Source organism: Ochotona curzoniae, unplaced genomic scaffold (assembly GCF_017591425.1).
Source record: "Ochotona curzoniae isolate NIBS_2020 unplaced genomic scaffold, NIBS_Ocur_1.0 contig_908, whole genome shotgun sequence".
In the NCBI taxonomy this organism is placed as follows: Eukaryota; Metazoa; Chordata; class Mammalia; order Lagomorpha; family Ochotonidae; genus Ochotona; species Ochotona curzoniae.
Genome location: NW_024466607.1, coordinates 14955068 through 14969811, shown reverse-complemented (window position 1 = coordinate 14969811; position 14744 = coordinate 14955068). Strand labels below are relative to the sequence as shown.

Genomic DNA, 14744 nt, shown 5'->3' with positions numbered 1-14744 from the left:
CTGTTCTGCCCTCCCAGGGCCCCATTGGCTTCCCAGGAGAACGTGGGCTGAAGGGAGAGCGCGGAGACCCTGGGCCTCAGGGGCCACCAGGCCTGGCCCTTGGTGAGAGAGGCCCCCCAGGGCCACCTGGCCTTGCCGGGGAGCCTGGAAAGCCTGGGATTCCTGGGCTCCCAGGCCAGACTGGGACTGCAGGAGAGGCAGGAAGGCCAGGAGAGAGGGTGAGTCTGGGGTCTGGCTGGGAAGGCCAGGGTCCCCAGGATCTGGGCTCTCTGTGGAAGTGGCCCTGGCTGTACTACTTGCATTTCAGGGAGAACGTGGTGAGAAGGGGGCCCCTGGAGAGCAGGTAAGCTGGGTCCCCAGGGGCAAGGGCCCCCTGAAGGCCATGTTTGCACATCACTCACCTCTTCCTATTCCACAGGGCAGAGACGGCCTTCCCGGACCGCCTGGACCACCTGGCCCTCCTGGGCCCAAGGTAATAACCCCAGACCTTCCCTGGGTCTGTGATTGACTGGGAGGCCACGATCTGGAACGTTTTGTGACCTGTGATGTGCGTGACTGCCCATGCCTCTGTTACAAATACAGCTATCTCCTGTGACTTTGCTTGCAGGTGGCTGTGGATGAGTCAGGTCCCAGAGCCCCTGGAGAGCAAGGACCCCCGGGACTCAAGGGCGCCAAGGTCAGTGTGTGGAGTGCTGCTGGGGCCTGCCCCCTACCGGGACACCAGTCCCTGACTTAACTCCCTGGATTCACAGGGGGAGCCAGGCAGCGATGGTGACCGAGGCCCAAAAGGAGACAGAGTGAGACCTCCCCCTACGCTCTGTGGGGTACCCCAGGGTGTGTGCATGTGCCCGTGGGATGGTGGCAGGGTCTAGGGGCTTAGGCATAGCCCTGTGCTTGCAGGGTATGCCAGGCACCAAAGGAGAGCAGGGAGATCCTGGACAGAGGGGGCACAATGGCATCCCGGTGAGTCCTGGGCCTTTGGGCCACTGTCTGGGTCCCTACTTCTGGCAGTCTGGGGTGCTAGTGGGTGGAGAGCAAGGCAAGGGCAAGTGGCCTTAAACCTGCTCTCTCCAGGGTCTGCCAGGAGAGCGAGGAGTGGCTGGACCTGAGGGGAAGCCGGTGAGTTGGAGCAGGAGTGCCTGACCCAGGCTCTGGAAGCTTCGCTGCATGTGTGACTTGTGGGGAGGGACACAGGTGCAGGACACTCATGAGAGGTGACTGTGTCGGCCAGGAGTGGGAGGCCCTGTGTGTGCCTCTCAGGAAGGGTGCAGGGTAATCTGTGCCTGGGAGAGGTGGGGATGTAGAAGTGGGTTCCCTAGGTGGCAGGTCCAGGTTTTGGCTCATAGCCCCCTCTCTCTTTAGGGTTCGCAGGGTCCTAGGGGGCCTCCTGGACCAGCTGTGAGTACCCGAGAGCCCTCACCTTTCCTGCCCTACCCAATGCCCAGCCCCTCTCCTCCTCTGACTGGCTCCTCTCTTCTGACTTTTTCTGTTCCCAACAGGGTAATCATGGAGACCCTGGACCCTCTGGTGCCCCGGTGAGTGATTGACAGGGAGCACCGTCCAATAGGGAGCTGGGGAAGATGGGCACAGCCTCCTTCACGTTCATCCCTGAGCCCAGGGGGTGAGGCTGAAACAGTCTCCTGCCCTGGGTGCTTTTCCCTAGGGTCTCGCTGGTCCTCCAGGACCTCAGGGTCCGTCTGGCCTGAAGGTGAGTGTGGTACAAGGTGGTCTGTGCACGTGGGAGGAGGAGGAGCCATGTGGGTGCCCAGGGAGGTGCCTGCAGCCTGGGAGATGTCACTGCTGCAGTGGAACACACATGGCCTCTGGGTACTTTGCAGGGGGAGCCTGGAGAGACGGGGCCCCCAGGACGGGTGAGTGGCCCAAAACGTGGGACAGGTTGTGGGAAGGTGGAGGGGCAGGCACATCCTGAGCTTTCGCGCCTCCCCCCCAGGGCTTGCCTGGACCCACTGGAGCTGTGGGACTTCCTGGCCCCCCAGGCCCTTCAGGCCTTGTGGTAAGTGACTCTGCGGTCCCTCCCTTGGTTCCCATGATCTCCTAGGTCCTCCTTTGCCCCCTACCCTGTGCCACCCTTACCCCTGACTTGTTCTCCCTCAGGGTCCACAAGGGTCCCCAGGTTTGCCTGGACAAGTGGTAAGTCTATGGGGATCGGGGGCTGGGTCCCAGGGGTCGGGGTTCACATGCAGTCTCCTGACCGAGCACCTCCCCACCCCAGGGGGAGACAGGGAAGCCTGGAGCTCCAGGTCGAGATGGCACCAATGGAAAAGATGGGGACCGAGGAAGCCCTGGAGTGCCAGTAAGTGCCACTGGCCGAGCCAGGCCTGGGCCATGAGGGTGGGGTGATGGCAGCAGTGGAACATTGCTGAGGCTGACTCCTCATGCTGTTTCCCGTAGGGGTCACCAGGTCTGCCTGGCCCCGTGGGACCTAAAGGAGAACCTGGACCTGTGGGAGCCCCTGGACAGGTGATCTCTGACCCCACCCCTGCTTTTCCTGCTTACCCCCAAGCATCGGTCTCGGGTCCTGTGGGGCACAGCAGGGCCGGGGTGGGACGAAGGAGGAGGCTGGGCATCTCATGGAGCCATTCCTGTAGGTTGTGGTCGGGCCCCCAGGAGCCAAGGGAGAGAAGGTAAGTGAGGAGAGGTCTGAGGGTAGGGATCCCCTGCCTAGAAGCCACAGAGGCCCACTGATTCCTCTCGACAGGGAGCCCCTGGAGGCCTTGCCGGAGACCTGGTGGGGGAACCGGTGAGTGTGGCCCCTGCTGACAACAGAGACCTTTGACCCCCAGGTCCCCCTCCCTCATGACCATCAATTTCCATCACATATCCCATGTTTGAGCCCTGACCACCTTGTATGTCATCTCTCTGGGCCTGACACCTGTTTTGTTCCATGGTGTGGTCCTCCCTATCACAGGGAGCCAAAGGTGATCGAGGACTGCCAGGGCCACGGGGCGAGAAGGTGAGCGGGCCTGGCCCCAGGGTCCAAGCTCTGGACAGAGGGGACCACAGCTGGGCAGCCAAGCCTGCTCACCATCCCTTTCACGCAGGGGGAAGCTGGCCGTGCGGGGGAGCCTGGAGACCCTGGAGAAGATGTGAGTCCAGGGATCTGGCCAGTCCACATCTGGCTTAGGGGAGAGGAGTGCTGTGACTGTGGTCTGCGTCTGGCTGTGTGTTGTGGCTTTCAGGAGCACATGGAGATCCTGTTCTCCTGGCTTCCACACCCCACCAAAAGCCCCCGTGCCTGCCCTGGGTCCCCTGTTCCATAGCGTGTCTGAGTACACACGCATGCACTGTTGCCTGAGTCCAGGGCACAGCTGCAGGCTTTTCTTAGTCATATGTTTATAAACCTCCTTGCTCGCCCCCGTCTGTTCCAAGTTTGTGGCTATGGTCATGGTTGAGCTCGCTGGAATTAGACCAGTCAAAGTTCCCACCTGAACCCTCAAGAAACTGCATCCCCCCAGGGGTGCCCATGCACATGTGTACATGTTTGGGCTGTGTGCCTGTGGTCACTGGCAGATACCCTCTGCCCATGTGTGCTCACTCCATGGTCATGCCTGGGATCCTGTGAAGCTCTCCTCACCTCACACATGTGAGAGCCCCCCTGGGAATGCCCGGCTTGACTTCCATCCCAGCCATCTCACTTGGGATCTGCTTTGTCTTCCCAGGGTCAGAAAGGAGCTCCAGGACTGAAAGGTCACAAGGTACCTGTTTTTGGTGGGGTCCCTGCTGGTGTCATGGTCCTGGCAGTCCCTGAATCCAGTTTGACCCCTTATTCCCTCCCAGGGTGACCCAGGAGTTGGGCTCCAAGGCTCCCCTGGGCCAGCTGGTCCTCCCGGCATCAAGGTGAGTTGGTGACCTATGGCCAATGTGTGTGTGTGGGAGGGCGGCAGCAGGGTGGTTCCCTGTAGCAGGAGGAGGAAGAGGAGGGAATTGTGATGGGGAGGCACCTGCTGTGACCACTTCTCTCTGCTGCCTCCAGGGAGATCTTGGGCCCCAGGGCCCCCCCGGTGCTCCTGGTGTTGTGGGGTTCCCTGGGCAGCCAGGCCCTCGTGGGGAGATGGGTCAGCCTGGCCCAGTCGGAGAGCGGGTGAGGCATTGGGAACAGCATGTGTGGACTTGGTGACCCTGGGACCTTGGAATGTGCTGGTGGGGGTGGAGGGGGCTGGACTTCAGAGCCTGCCCTGAGGGCCTCCAGGTCCCAGGGGACAGAGGTAGAGGAGGGTTCCCCAAGTTACTGTCTTCTTCTCTTGCCCCCTTTTCGCCACAGGGTCTAGCAGGCCCTCCAGGCAGAGAAGGCGCCCCGGGCCTCTTGGGCCCACCTGGACCGCCAGGGTCTGCGGTGAGTGAAAGTAGCACAGGGCCTTGCGTATAGGTGTCTGTCCACGGGAGGACTGGTAATGGGAACTGTCCACACTGTGAGGCGGGGACTGGGGTCGGGACGTGGAGGATCACACCTCCCTCTGACCACAGGGTGCACCCGGGGCTGCCGGTGTCAAAGGAGACAAGGTAGGAGGGACAGACTGGCTTTCTCCCATACCCCCATCCCAATCTCCTGGGACCCTCCTTCCCCACCAACTGCCCCACTCACTCCCTCATCTCCCCCATGTCCTGTTGGTCTCCAGGGAGACTCTGGAGCAGGGCCACCTGGGCCCCGAGGCGAGCGAGGGGAACCAGGCATCCGGGTACGTATGTCCTATGCCCTTGTCCCAGGCCACAGTGGGAGCTGCGGCAGGTGCCACAACCCAGCTCCCCTTGCCACAGCCCTTGCTGTGTCACTGAGCCTTGTGTCACTACCCAGGGTGAAGATGGCCGCCCTGGCCAGGAGGGACCCCGTGGGCTCATGGTAGGCTCACTCTTGGATACCCTACCACCTTGCCCCTGTCCTACACCCACCCTGGTCCTTTGGGGTTCCCATATCTCCCCCAGAGCCCCTTCCATCCTCTCTTAGTTCATAGCCTCCTTCTCTGTCCCAGGGGCCCCCCGGCAATCGGGGCGAGCGTGGGGAGAAGGTAAGAAGATGTGGGAAAGGCCTCCTAGGGTGGGTGAGGGGTGGGGGCTGGACCCTGAGCTCAGGACGCAGATTCCTGCCTTTGATGGAACTCACACTCCTCTGCTCGATAGGGGGATGCGGGCACTGCCGGGCTTAAGGGTGACAAGGTGAGTGGGACCTGGGGGAGGCCAGGGGCAGGGCACTAGGGTGCTGCTGGCTCCACTGACCACTTCTGCCCCTCAGGGTGACTCAGCTGTGGCCGTCGGGCCTCCGGGTCCACGAGGAGCCAAGGGGGACATGGTGAGTAGGCGTGGACATAGTGAGTGGGAGTGGATCCCACCCTAAACTATGGGGATTCCATGTGCCCAGGGATCTGAGCACACAATCCCCCTAGAGGGTGAGGGGTCTGCAGCCCCTGACCTTAACTTCTGACCTGGATTCAGGGTGAACGAGGGCCTCGTGGTATGGATGGTGACAAAGGACCTCGGGGCGACAATGGGGACCCTGGTGACAAGGTACTGGGCAGGGAGTGTAGAAGAGGACCTATGAGGGCAGGGGCTGGGTAGAGAGGCAGAGGGGAGGGTTTTGGGTTCTGGTGACCGTGAGGTGGCTGGGGACACAGGGGCTCCAAGCAGGTCCCTGGTCGGTAGTGTCGGGTTGGGGTTCTCAGGTATGTGGCTCTGTAGTGACATGGGAGGTGAGAGGGGGTGCCCCAGATGGGGTTTGGGACCTTGGGTAAGAGGGAGGGGCAGGAGCCACTGCTTGGACCACAGCCTGGGCTGGGGCACTGAGGCCGCTGTGTGGGAGGTGGTGATGCTGCTAAGGAGCTCTGCCCTAGGCAGCAGCTTCCTGTCGTGCTACAAGCTACTGGCCTGGTCTGGTCCTGATTAGTTTCTGTCCTGGTCCCTCCCACAGGGTAGCAAGGGAGAGCCTGGAGCCAAGGGTTCAGCCGGGTTGCTGGGAGCTCGTGGACTGACAGGACCCAAGGCAAGTCCTGCCCCCATGGCTCCTGGGGCACAAGCTGCATGCCCCTGTGCTCATGTCCAGTTCCCTTCCACTAGCTGCGTGGGTGTTTGCACACAATCTGTGTGCTTCCCAAGCCTGGCCCAGGCCAGCATGGGACAGTCATGTCCAAAGGCTTCTCCCAATCTGTGTTTCCCACAGGGTGAACCTGGTGCTGCAGGGCTCCCTGGCGAGCCGGTAAGAGGCCCCACTTGCACAAGACCCCCACCTCCAGGTGGTCACACCCACAGGTAGCCTTTGAGCTTACAGTGGCCTATGTTCTCAGGACGTCTTTCCATTGCCTAGGGAGCTCTGGGATGGTAACTGATGTCTATGGAGTCTCATGTCCCCATGACTCTGGCTTCCTGCCATACGCCCTCTGCCTAACACCAAAGGTGGTTTTCTGCAGGGACTCACCTATTTGAGTTGTGCCTTGCCTTAGCAGGAGCCTGGGACTTGCATCTAGGCACTCAGATATGGCATGCAGACCACAGCCCCTACTGTCCCCTGCAGCCAGACACCTGCCCATAGACTGTCCTCTGCTTTCTCCCTGACCTCCCATGACCTCACATGAACTCCTCTTCCCTCCAGGGATCTCCAGGGAAGGATGGAGTCCCTGGTATCAGAGGTGACAAGGGCGATGTTGGCTTCATGGGTCCCCGGGGCCTCAAGGTGGGACGGTACTTGGTTTTTCTCAGGCCAGGGAGGCCTGATGTTGGAGTGGGGGGAGTTCTGGGCTTGAGGTTGGAGGTGTCCAGTTTGAGTAGGGGGCATTAGGTTACAGATTGGAGGGGTCTTAGGTTGGGAATCATCAGGTGTGGGGTCTATAGGTGGCTTTCATTTGTACTTTCCTCTTCCAGGGTGAACGGGGAATAAAGGGAGCCTGTGGCCTGGATGGCGAGAAGGGGGACAAGGTACAGAGACACTGGGTTCTTGAGGGCTGGGATACAGAGATGCCAGGGGTGTAAGGGGCCAAAGCTGACCCTTCCACTTAATGCCTATAGGGAGAAGCTGGTCACCCTGGCCGGCCTGGGCTGGCAGGACGCAAGGGAGAGATGGTGAGTGGGGGACATCCCGGGAGGAGGGGCCTGGTGGACGTGGGCGCAACTCATGTTTTCTATTCTGCAGGGGGAGCCTGGCATGCCCGGCCAGTCTGGAGCCCCCGGCAAGGAGGGCCTGATCGGTCCCAAGGTACAGGGTCTCCCAAGAGGGCTGACCCAGGATGGGGAATGTTGCTGAAGGGGAATGGGATCCAGGATGGTTGGGCTGGAGTCAGGATGAGGAGTTAGAATGGGAGCAGGAAGAGGGGGTTATGTGAAGCAGGTGGGGGTGCTGTGGGGCTGAAGAGGGTCATGGCTGGCAGGGTTGCAGGTACTTAGATCAGAGAAGGCTACAGGCTTGGGCTCATGGGGCTCTGGGGTAGGAGGCAGTTCAGAAGCTTGGGCTCTTGGGGTTTTAGGGTGGGGAGCAGTTTGGAAGGGACAAAAGGGCAGAGGGTCTCACATTGCTTGCCTTCCAGGGTGACCGGGGCTTTGATGGGCAGCCTGGCCCCAAGGGTGACCAAGGCGAGAAAGGGGAGCGGGTAAGTACAAGCCAAGGGTGCCCCAAGAGGAATGGGTCCATTTCTGGAGGCTCCAGCTGCTGACATAGTCCCATCTCTCCCCAGGGGCCCCCAGGAGTTGGGGGCTTCCCGGGCCCAAGGGGCAATGAAGGCTCTCCAGGTCTCCCTGGGCCACCTGGGAGTGTTGGTCCCAAAGGCCCCGAAGGACTGCAGGGCCAGAAGGTAAGAGGCCCAAGTGACTGAGGCCTGACCCCTTGACCCCTGTCCTTCTGGGGCAGCTCCTAACCCCTGGCCACAGCCTCAGGGGGCTATGGTCCTCAACTTGCTTGACATTTTTTTTTTGTTTGTTTTTTGTTTGTTTGTTTTTAGATTTTTTTCTCTAAGATTTATTTATGTATTTTTTTTCTTTATTTTTGACAATCTTTACATAGTTAATTAAGGCACAAAGGTTCAAGGGCTACAGAAAAGTGGGTAAGATTATTATTTCCACATTGTTTTTCCTGTATCTGGGGTAAAGGAAGAGATAAAGGGAGAAACCCCACCCAGTCTCCCACCCATCCCAGGTCCCTGATGTGGGGCATGCACCAAGGGTCTTGCTCAAATGGTTTTGATAGTTCAACAGTTATGAATTGCTGCAAATCTTGCCATTCTAAACACAATGAGGTCACTGCAGAATTCACTGGTTGGCATAGTCCATCTTAGAGTCTCTGTTTGCCCTGTTTTTCACTGCCAACATATGGCTGGGGTAGTTGATTGATTTGTTCTGTCCTCTGTTATGGTACCAGGTGTCCTCTGCAGGTTCTGATAGACTGCCATATCCTTCATGTGCACCTGGTTATGCTATCCACTGCTCTGTCTGAGCCTCTTAAGAGCTTCAGCTCTGGTACTTGCACTCCATGGCAGACCATGGAACCTGCACTTCTCTTCATGGTTGGGATTCTGAGTCCAGCAGTTCGATTGGGGAGCTCCCCAAAGAAACTTTGAGGTGATCCCAGACCAGATTCTTTTGTGTACTTGCAAGTACAGAGCTCGGTACAGTCCATCGCCCCAATCACCTGGTGGTTGTAATTGCTGGGTCAGTTGTTTCCAGTGCTGTCTTCCACCGGAACCAATGGGTGTTGCAGTCCAGGCTGATTCTGCCCAGCACACGCTCGGCCCTCACATAAACCAGTGGGAGCTGCAGCCTAGTTGGAGCGACCCACAATAACCCCCACCAGGCCCGCCCCCTGCCCTGGTTCCCGTGCTTGCCTGTATGTGCAGCAGACTAGTCCAATCTCTCGCACATTCCATTCAGCTCTCATACATGCCAATGGGCATTGAAGCCTAGTTCAACCTAACCAGCTCCACTATCCAGCCCATACACAATAAAAATAATTTTATTGGAAAGTCAGATTTACAGAGAGGAGAGACAAAGAAGGATCTTCTGTTTGATGATTCACTCCCCAGGTGGCCACAATGGCCAGAGCTAAGCCATTCTGAAGCCAGGAACCCAGAGCCTCCTCTGGGTCTGCCACATGGGTGCAGAGTCCCAAGGCCTTGGGCTGTCCTCTATTACTTTCCCAGGTCCCAAGTCAGGAGCTGGAAGGGAAATGGAGCAGCTGGGATACAAACTGGCACCCATGTGGGATCCTGGCAGATGCGAGGCACAGATTTAGCTACTAGGCCATCATGCTGGGCTTTTTTTTTTTAAGGTTTATTTATTTATTTGAAATGCAGAGCGATAATGAGAAAAGGAGAGAGAGAAAGAATCTTCTACCCACTGGTTCACTCCCCTCAAATAGTATTAACAACCAGAAGAGTTGGGTCAGGCCAAGAGCTAGAATCTCTAGGTCTCCCACATGAGTGCAGGAGCCCAAGCACTTGGGATCCACCCTGCACTACCTTCCCAGGCACATTAGTAGTGAGCTGGATTGGAAGTGAAGCTGCAGCTAGAGGTCAACAGGTGCCCCTTTGGGATGGTGGCACTTAACTCTCTGAACCCCTCTGCTTCTGACCCCATGCGTTTGGTCCTTGTGTCTCCCAGGGTGAACGAGGTCCTCCTGGAGAGAGTGTGGTGGGAGCTCCCGGGGCACCTGGGACCCCAGGGGAGAGAGGTGAGCAGGTAAGTGGGGGTTTCTGAGCTTGAGATCAAAGATTGGGGTGACCTCTGGTGTCTCCAAGGTCAGAGTCCCCAGCCCGATATCATCTGTTGCCCAGGGGCGGCCAGGGCCCGTCGGCCCTCGTGGCCAGAAGGGAGAAGCTGCTCTGACAGTAAGTGTGGGCCTAGGCGGGTTGGAGCCCCCGACCCCCTGCTGCCCCTCTGTGACCCGTGGGGTCCTCATTGTCCTTGTGGTCTTGTGTTCTCAGGAGGATGACATCCGGGCCTTTGTGCGTCAGGAGATGAGTCAGCATTGTGGTAAGTGCAGCCAAGCCTGGCGTCTCTTGGCTCCTGTGCCTGCCCCACCCTGGGCCCCCTGGACAGGGCAGACAGATCAGCTGGAGTGGGGGAGGGGAGAGGAAGAGGGTGACTGGGAGGGATCAGTGACTCAGGGGTTGGGGAAGAAGGATGGACACACAGACCCAGGTCCTGCAGGACTTGCCCTGGGAAAGGCAGATACCAGGCAGACAGGGCTGGCCACTGAGTATCCCTGCACATCCAGTGTGGAAGGGCTGGAGCAGGAGCAGAGCTTGTCCCAGCAGGTGCAGCTGTGGGGAACCCAGGGGCATCAGAGTGATGCTCTGTGTCTCCCATCTCTGCTGCTTTTGCTCCATCCATGCCCACCTGCTCCTCCACCTTTGCCTCCTGTCTTTTCATCTGCTCCCAACACCCTTCTATCCCTGGCTTCCGTCTTCTTGGCCTTTCTTCTTTCTCACTCCTTTTGTCTCTCCACCACTCACTTTTCCCTCTGTCATTCTCTCCTGCTATCCCTTCCCCACCGTGTGTCTCTGTCTTCCGGTCTGTCTATCTCCACCATCCCATCCTTTTATCTGCCTCTCTGCTGCTTGCCCTGTTCCCTCCCAGCCTGCCAGGGCCAGTTTAGTGCATCTGGATCACGTGAGTAAACTTTCAGTTCTTGGAACTTTGTTGGCCCTGAAACCCTGCCCAGCCCATCATTCAGGTCCTCCTAGCAGGGGTGTGGCTGGGGTGGCTGCCATCATGGGCCCAAGGAGGGCCTGATTCCCCCTGCTTTTCACTCCAGGACCCCTCCCTAGTTATGCTGCAGACACTGCTGACCACCAGCTGCACCCTGTGCCTGTACTGCGGGTCTCTCATGTGGAGGAGGAAGGTGAGGGCTGCTGACTGGGGCATGGATACTCATGCCTGCAGGATGTGCATCGTGTATGTAGTCTCTATGTGTAGGCACATACAGAAATTCTGCATCCAAATGTCCAATGTCCCCAACAGCTGTGGCAGGACCATCTAGAAACTGGGAGCAGGGACTCAACCAGAACTTCCTGTGTGGGTGGCAGACCCAACCCCCTGAGCCCGCTGCATCTTGGGGTGCACATGAATGGGGAGCTAGTAGGGTCTGGGATCCAGGCCTCCAATAAGGGCTGGAGGCATCCCAAGCCATGTCTGAACTACTGGGCCAGCGCCTGTCCTTGGGAGTCCCTCTGTGCAGCCTGAGGAGGGTGGCATGCTGCCCCTCACCCCACGCTCTGCACCTGCAGCCCAGAGGCCCCCTGAGGATGATGAGTACTCTGAGTACTCGGAGTATTCTGTGGAGGAGTACCAGGACCCTGAAGTGCCCTGGGATGCCAGTGGTGAGAAGGGGATTTGGCCTAGAAGGATTTGGTGCTTGGTGGGCAGGGGTGGTCCTTGCTGAGCTCACATGAGCCTCAGGCCCTCTGTTGGTCCTCCATGGCCCTGCTCCATGGCCCCCATCCAACCTTGTTGGCCCCAGACCCCTGCTCGCTGCCCCTGGATGGGCCCCAGGCCTTCCACTGGTTCCCCCAACCCTGTTCACCTGTGTTCCTTTCAACTCTAGTGGGCCCAGACCCCTGTTCGCTGCCCCTGGATGAAGGCTCCTGTACTGCTTACACCCTGCGCTGGTACCACCGTGCTGGGCCCGATGGCACTGAGGCCTGTCGGCCCTTTGTTTATGGTGGCTGTGGAGGAAATGCCAACCGCTTTGGGACTCTTGAGGCCTGTAAGCAGCGCTGCCAACCCCACGTGACCCAGGACCCCTGAACAGCTGCAACAGGTATGCTCTCCCTGTGCCTTTCAACTCTGGGGACAAGGTCCTGGGGCAGTGCCCTCAGACTGGGGGAGGTAGGGGACCACAGGCAAGCCCCTACACCAAAGAAGCTCAATAAGCAGTCCCTGGCAGTTTCTCTGCCTGCTTCTGAGGATGGACCTCCCCCACTGCATCTGTTGTGGCCTCAGCTCCCCCAGTGGCTTCCCTGCCTGGTCATGGGTGGTGCTGAGGGCCCACACGCTGGGGGAAGGAGTCATGGGGCAAAAGATCATTTCCCACTCGCCCTGCCCAGGTGCTGCCCAAGCTGAAGGCCACCGACATGCTTACCTGTGTCCCCTGGAGGAGCCAGGGTCTTCACAGCGCCCTGTGCCCCTCCCCTTGGTGCTAGAGGCACGTGCACATGTGTGTCCCGTGTCCCATACTTAAGTGACTGGGTCTCATGGATCCAGCCTTCCCGCTGTGGACAAGCCCCCATTGTGGCTCCTGCCTTACTAGCAGATGACTCACGGTGGGGGGGTGACTGGGGTCAGTGAACGGAGGTGGCTGGCGTCCCCTCTGCCCCTGGACTCACGCGGCGATGACATGGTGCTGATTTTAGGGGGGTCGGATTAAAGCTGCTGTTTTCAAAGGCCCCTGTTGTGACTGTCTGAGGCCATGGAGGTGTTGGGGGGCAGATTTTCCCTCCCAGGGAGGGTGTCAGGACTGTCCTGCCTGGACAGAGTCCCTCTGCACAGCCCTGGTCATTGTCCTATGACCCTCAGACCCCAACTTGTTCCCGGAAAACCGTAGATGGGGTGGGGGGAGGAGGGTGTGTCCTCCCTACTCCCCAGGAGGGGCTGAGTCACAGGGATGGGGGCTGCCTCAGGCCTGAAACACGTCCCTGTCCCCACCCTGGGGGTCATAAATGGGTGCTGAGGGTTTGCCTGCAGGCAGCAGCACCCACCCTGGCCTCCCCGCTGATTCCCAGAGGAGGCTGCCTGAGGTAGGATGGGAGTCAGCCTGGGGATTGGGAAGCCCTGGGGTTTGGGTTGAGGGAGGTTGCTGGATAAGGGGCTCCCTGGGGTCTGGGTGCCTGCCCCCTCCTGCCTGCATCAGCTGCAAGCCCCTGTTGGGAAGCTCGGTGTCTCATGTCTCTCACGGGCTCGAGCCTCTTCCGCCCAGTCTCCCTGTACTTGGGTTCATGAGAGATTTACTTCCTGTTCATCTCCTATCCCCTCCCACTGTCTGTCCATCTGTCAGCTGTCATCTCTGTTTCTGGTCTGTTTCCTTCTCTGCCTCTGACTTGCCCTTGTCTCTTCATTGCCACCCATGGCCTCTCTCCTTCTACCCCTGCCTCTCTTACTGTATGTCCATGAGCCTTGGTTGACCAGAGCCCTCATCCTGAGCCTGTTCCCTTCCTGCAGCCGGATCAAGCGATGACCAGGGGAGCTCTGTTCCTGACCTTGACCCTGACCCTGGTCAGGGTCCTGGCTGTCCCAGCGACCCCCACCCCAGTCTTCCAGCCCCTCCCTCAGAATTGCCCACAGACCACTCCTAGTCCTGGAGCCTTGGAGACCCCCACCACCACCTGGGGCTACCCCAGCCCGCGCCCTCGCCTCAGCCCCCGCATAGCCCTCTCCCTGGATGTCCCCATGGGCCTCCTGCAGATTTTACTAGAACAGGCCCGGACCAGAGCTGCCAGGGAGCGGGCTGCCGCCAATGCCCGGGTCCTGGCCCAGGTAGGTCGCCGCTGAGCCTGAGGGAGAGGGGTCATGATATGGGGGGCTGTGGACAGGCAGCCTTGGAAGACGGTGACAGAGCTGGGTGGGGCCACATCTAGGCAGAGTGCTCCTGGACGTGACTGTGACCACTGCCATGTGGTGTCACCTCTTTCTGAGTGCCCAAAGTCACGGGGTGCATGGACCTGTGGCCTAGACATCTCTGGATTGGGACAGCCTGGACACTGCCATGGACGGCCACCGCCGGGGGAGTCCTGCCATGTCTCAGGATCACACTGTGTCTGGACTCTGCCACAAGTGGTGACCATCATGTGACTTCCAGGAGGCATCTAAGGGCTGTGGGGCTGGATCTGTCTCCCCCAGGATGGGGCTGGTGGACAGGTGCCACCTGCTTTGTGCCTCTGGGCAGCACCTACCCCAGATGGATGGGGCAGCCAGGGCAAATCCAGCGGAAGCAGCTACATAGACACATCTGTGCCACAGCATGTGCACCTGTGTGGGGATGGAGAGTATGCCGCTTGTTCCAAGTCTGGCAACTACTAGGGCATGTGAGACCTGGGAGGAGACAGTCCTCCGCCCTGAGCCCTGCGGGAAGCATGCACAGCACAGAACTGGGCGCTGTCCCACCCTCAGCCCTGGACACCTGGCAGCAGGACCTGGGACTCGGACCACACCCAGCTCTCCGCCAGCCTTGCAGAACGGTCCTGAGCACATTTGTAAACCAGCATCAACGCCCTCCTCCTTGATTTCTTGTGAAGTTTGAGGGTCTGGCTGCAGGAAGCACTTAGTGAATGTGATGTGACTGGAGATCGGGACAGACAAGAAGAACCACACGCTCATGTGTACCAGGCAGTGGCACATAGGGCTGAGTCACACCTACCTTCTCTACCTTCTGCCCACTCTCCCTCCTGCTCCCCCCTTCTTTTCCTCCTCTATTTGAAAGACAAAGCGGGGACAGATGCAGACACAGATCTTCCATCCGCTGGTTGACTCCCGAGCTGCCTGCCCGCTCTGAAGCCAGGAACTTGGAGCGCCATCCAGGTCTCTCACAGGAGTGGTAGAGACCCAGGTGCTTGAACCACCATCTGCTGCCCCCCAGAGTGTGTGTTAGCAGGACATCACAATAAAAACAGAGCTGGGACTTGAACCTGGTCGTCTGAGATGGAACAAGGGCATCCCACAGGATGACTTAACCACCACACCCATCGCCCACCCGCCCCCTCCCTGGCCTTTTAACTGACCTGGCTCTTGAGTTTGGAAGCAGAAGGTTTTGTCATTTT

The 14744-nt window shown here is 59.1% G+C and overlaps 2 protein-coding genes across 2 annotated transcripts in view; both read left to right on the top strand.

The window, feature by feature from the left end:
- Nucleotides 1-12280, top strand: part of COL7A1 (collagen type VII alpha 1 chain) — a 29696-nt gene extending 17416 nt beyond the window's left edge. Inside the window, exons 73-118 of the mRNA XM_040995001.1 lie at nucleotides 18-218; nucleotides 308-343; nucleotides 419-472; nucleotides 608-676; nucleotides 753-797; nucleotides 901-963; nucleotides 1075-1119; nucleotides 1363-1398; nucleotides 1500-1535; nucleotides 1664-1708; nucleotides 1839-1871; nucleotides 1952-2014; nucleotides 2116-2151; nucleotides 2234-2314; nucleotides 2413-2481; nucleotides 2610-2645; nucleotides 2720-2761; nucleotides 2930-2974; nucleotides 3063-3107; nucleotides 3681-3716; nucleotides 3799-3858; nucleotides 3995-4102; nucleotides 4283-4354; nucleotides 4486-4521; nucleotides 4638-4697; nucleotides 4814-4858; nucleotides 4989-5024; nucleotides 5137-5172; nucleotides 5249-5305; nucleotides 5449-5520; nucleotides 5921-5992; nucleotides 6170-6205; nucleotides 6599-6679; nucleotides 6868-6921; nucleotides 7012-7065; nucleotides 7136-7198; nucleotides 7527-7589; nucleotides 7674-7790; nucleotides 9592-9669; nucleotides 9765-9818; nucleotides 9915-9963; nucleotides 10570-10602; nucleotides 10748-10834; nucleotides 11220-11312; nucleotides 11546-11752; nucleotides 12039-12280. Of these exons, the coding sequence (XP_040850935.1) occupies nucleotides 18-218; nucleotides 308-343; nucleotides 419-472; nucleotides 608-676; nucleotides 753-797; nucleotides 901-963; nucleotides 1075-1119; nucleotides 1363-1398; nucleotides 1500-1535; nucleotides 1664-1708; nucleotides 1839-1871; nucleotides 1952-2014; nucleotides 2116-2151; nucleotides 2234-2314; nucleotides 2413-2481; nucleotides 2610-2645; nucleotides 2720-2761; nucleotides 2930-2974; nucleotides 3063-3107; nucleotides 3681-3716; nucleotides 3799-3858; nucleotides 3995-4102; nucleotides 4283-4354; nucleotides 4486-4521; nucleotides 4638-4697; nucleotides 4814-4858; nucleotides 4989-5024; nucleotides 5137-5172; nucleotides 5249-5305; nucleotides 5449-5520; nucleotides 5921-5992; nucleotides 6170-6205; nucleotides 6599-6679; nucleotides 6868-6921; nucleotides 7012-7065; nucleotides 7136-7198; nucleotides 7527-7589; nucleotides 7674-7790; nucleotides 9592-9669; nucleotides 9765-9818; nucleotides 9915-9963; nucleotides 10570-10602; nucleotides 10748-10834; nucleotides 11220-11312; nucleotides 11546-11739 (2826 nt within the window). The 3' untranslated portion in view covers nucleotides 11740-11752; nucleotides 12039-12280. The remainder of the gene's footprint in view (nucleotides 1-17; nucleotides 219-307; nucleotides 344-418; nucleotides 473-607; nucleotides 677-752; nucleotides 798-900; nucleotides 964-1074; nucleotides 1120-1362; nucleotides 1399-1499; nucleotides 1536-1663; nucleotides 1709-1838; nucleotides 1872-1951; nucleotides 2015-2115; nucleotides 2152-2233; nucleotides 2315-2412; nucleotides 2482-2609; nucleotides 2646-2719; nucleotides 2762-2929; nucleotides 2975-3062; nucleotides 3108-3680; nucleotides 3717-3798; nucleotides 3859-3994; nucleotides 4103-4282; nucleotides 4355-4485; nucleotides 4522-4637; nucleotides 4698-4813; nucleotides 4859-4988; nucleotides 5025-5136; nucleotides 5173-5248; nucleotides 5306-5448; nucleotides 5521-5920; nucleotides 5993-6169; nucleotides 6206-6598; nucleotides 6680-6867; nucleotides 6922-7011; nucleotides 7066-7135; nucleotides 7199-7526; nucleotides 7590-7673; nucleotides 7791-9591; nucleotides 9670-9764; nucleotides 9819-9914; nucleotides 9964-10569; nucleotides 10603-10747; nucleotides 10835-11219; nucleotides 11313-11545; nucleotides 11753-12038) is intronic.
- Nucleotides 12281-13161: 881 nt separating this feature from the next.
- Nucleotides 13162-13479, top strand: UCN2 (urocortin 2). Its single transcript, XM_040994876.1, has one exon. It carries the CDS (start codon nucleotides 13162-13164, stop codon nucleotides 13477-13479), a length of 318 nt encoding a protein of 105 aa, XP_040850810.1.
- Nucleotides 13480-14744: the final 1265 nt, after the last annotated feature.

Bases quoted from the DNA above. Each gene is read 5' to 3' on its own strand.
- UCN2 (XM_040994876.1), top strand. From the start codon at position 13,162: ATGACCAGGGGAGCTCTGTTCCTGACCTTGACCCTGACCCTGGTCAGG.